Here is a 2,393-nt window from a genome sequence, read left to right on the forward strand (position 1 = left end):
GCTTGCTGAAAGTGGAGAGGACTTAAAACATTCACTGATGAAGATCAAAGAGCACAGCCTTTGGTATGGATTACATCTCAACAACACCATGGGTTAATGCACCAAATCTCAAAGCTGTTTGATTGCAAGGTCAGTGGTTCAAGCTCACCAGCTGCTCCTTGAAAACCCTATACAGGGTCTCTATGGGTCAGAGTCGACTCAACGGCACAAAACAACAACAACAACCCTTAAAATGGAGTCCTGGTGTGGCACTGTGGGTTAATGCACTGGACTGCAAGGTTGCTTGGACCGTGAGGTCAGCAGTTCAACCTCACTAGCCATTCCTCAAAAACCTTATACAGGGTCACTATGGGTTGGTATCGACTCGACGCCACTTAACAACAACAACAACACTTACAACACATACTTGGGTATACTCAGAAAATCCATATCATCTCTAATTTGATAAGAACTTTGATACAACTTCATACACCAATAATGAAGTTTGGAGTTAGTCTTTCTGCTCCTATAAAGATTACAGCCTTGGGAACTCTCCATAGTATCAATGGCAATGAGAATCTTACAGAGCCAACTGCCCTATCTTTTTCCGTTGGAGAAACTGCTGGGTTTCTTTCAGTTAGCAACTGAGTCCCAAACCACTGCACCACCAGGGCGCCTTGGCAACCAAGATAGAGGGTTAAAATGAAGAACCAGTACAGGCTACAAGATAGCCAAAGTGGAATTTTCTTACCAGTGATAAGGTGTCCTTTATGTTTAGAAGTAAATAGAAGTCCAGAATTCTGAGTCTCATGTTGGAATTTGACCTGGAGAACTTAAACAAACAAACAAAAAAAACTGTCAGTTTCTTGCAGTTAGCATGCAGGTTGTCCAGTTTCCTAAGAGAGTGTCTCCACTTGTTTCGAAATTATTAAATTTTAATAGACATGAACAATGGAATAGCGCAATAGCCTCTGAGTGTGTGTCTTTTATTTAATTGCATAAGTCCCAAAGGAGGCACACTACAAGAACTGTAGAAAAAAACTACCCAAGGCTTGTAAAACTTCAAGGTATGTCTACTAATGTCGCGAGACTTCTAGGTAACAGTTTTCTATTGTTGTTATGAGGTGCTGTCTCATAGTTGGTTCAGAATCATAGAGACACTGAAGAGAATGAAACAGTGCCCAGTCCTCACAAATACCCAGGGGCTTTATTTCACTGAGCTGGAAAACTGCCACAAGAGCTGGTCTCTACTTGATTGCTTCCAGTAGTTGACGCAAAAATATTAGGTTTCCTTAAGAGCCTCCAAGATGTGTCATTTTTGCCTTTGCACAATCTTTGAAATGCTGCTCACCCTCTCTTGGCTCCACATAAGGAGCCCAATTTTGATTAATAGACACTTTGAATTGTAACATGGGGTGGAATGTCATTAATGACTTCCCTTGGCACCTTTCCTGCTGGCAGGGATCCTGGCCAGACTTGTCTAGTCATCCACATAAAGACAGTCAGGATACTTACTGCTCAGGAAAGCTTCTGACCAGGGTGGGGTAAGAAGCTTTGGCAGCTACGTGCTAGCAGTCTGAACACAAAAGGATACTGGAATTGCCTTGCTCATCTCCTCCCTTCTGATCATTAAAAGGCTGCCAGAGGTGACTTCAAGGACACACTACTCCCAGCTGACAGAGGCATCCTTGAAGATGATTCTATACTCTTCATCCCTAAGAGAACCTCGAACACTTTCATTCAGTCAGTCTGATTTCAGTGTTCAGATTATACTGTTTTTAAAAATTACTTTTGGTAACAGGGAAAAATGACAACTCAAGGTATCCTTAACTACCACTGAGATGCCACAGGCTTGTATACTAAGCTGTGTGGCTCATGCAACTCCCAATTTAAAAAATTCCCCAAGGTCTTTGGAATTTTTTTGTTTTGTTTTGTTTTGTTTCAAAAGCTGATCTGGGTTCAGGAACAATCTCAGTTGGAGGATAGTTTCTTAAGAATAATAGGCAAGGGATTTTAGAAAATGAAACCATCAGAAATAAGGCAAAAGTCCTTTCCTATATTTGTATTCTGGCTTCTCTACAGTAAGAGGAAAATGCTTCACTGTGAGCTGTGACAAATCAGAAATCCTTGGCTTCTCAATGCTTTTCTAAGTCTCTATTTTTCCCTGGGAATGTGCTTACTCCAAACACAGAGGGATAAAGGCTCTGCCCTCAGGACCAACAACCACATTTATTCCTCAAATTAGTATTTTATAGACTCATATTCATTCTCAGGGAGTTCAGGCAGCAACATTAAATTGAAATTTTAAGGGTAAAAATATTATAATGTAACATGGTTTTCAATTTGGCAAAATCATGGGTCTATTGCATGCACTGCTGGATTATTTTTGTTTTCACTTTTATTATTTAAAAATT

At 40.4% G+C, this 2,393-nt stretch overlaps 1 protein-coding gene across 1 annotated transcript in view; it reads right to left on the reverse strand.

The window, feature by feature from the left end:
• The window catches only part of IL23R (interleukin 23 receptor), a 142,540-nt gene that overhangs the window by 20,971 nt on the left and 119,176 nt on the right, over window positions 1–2,393 (reverse strand). The window contains exon 7 of the mRNA XM_006862496.1: window positions 731–811. Within this exon, the coding sequence (XP_006862558.1) occupies window positions 731–811 (81 nt within the window). The remainder of the gene's footprint in view (window positions 1–730; window positions 812–2,393) is intronic.

Source organism: Chrysochloris asiatica, unplaced genomic scaffold, assembly GCF_000296735.1.
Source record: "Chrysochloris asiatica unplaced genomic scaffold, ChrAsi1.0 scaffold00048, whole genome shotgun sequence".
Classification (NCBI taxonomy): Eukaryota; Metazoa; Chordata; class Mammalia; order Afrosoricida; family Chrysochloridae; genus Chrysochloris; species Chrysochloris asiatica.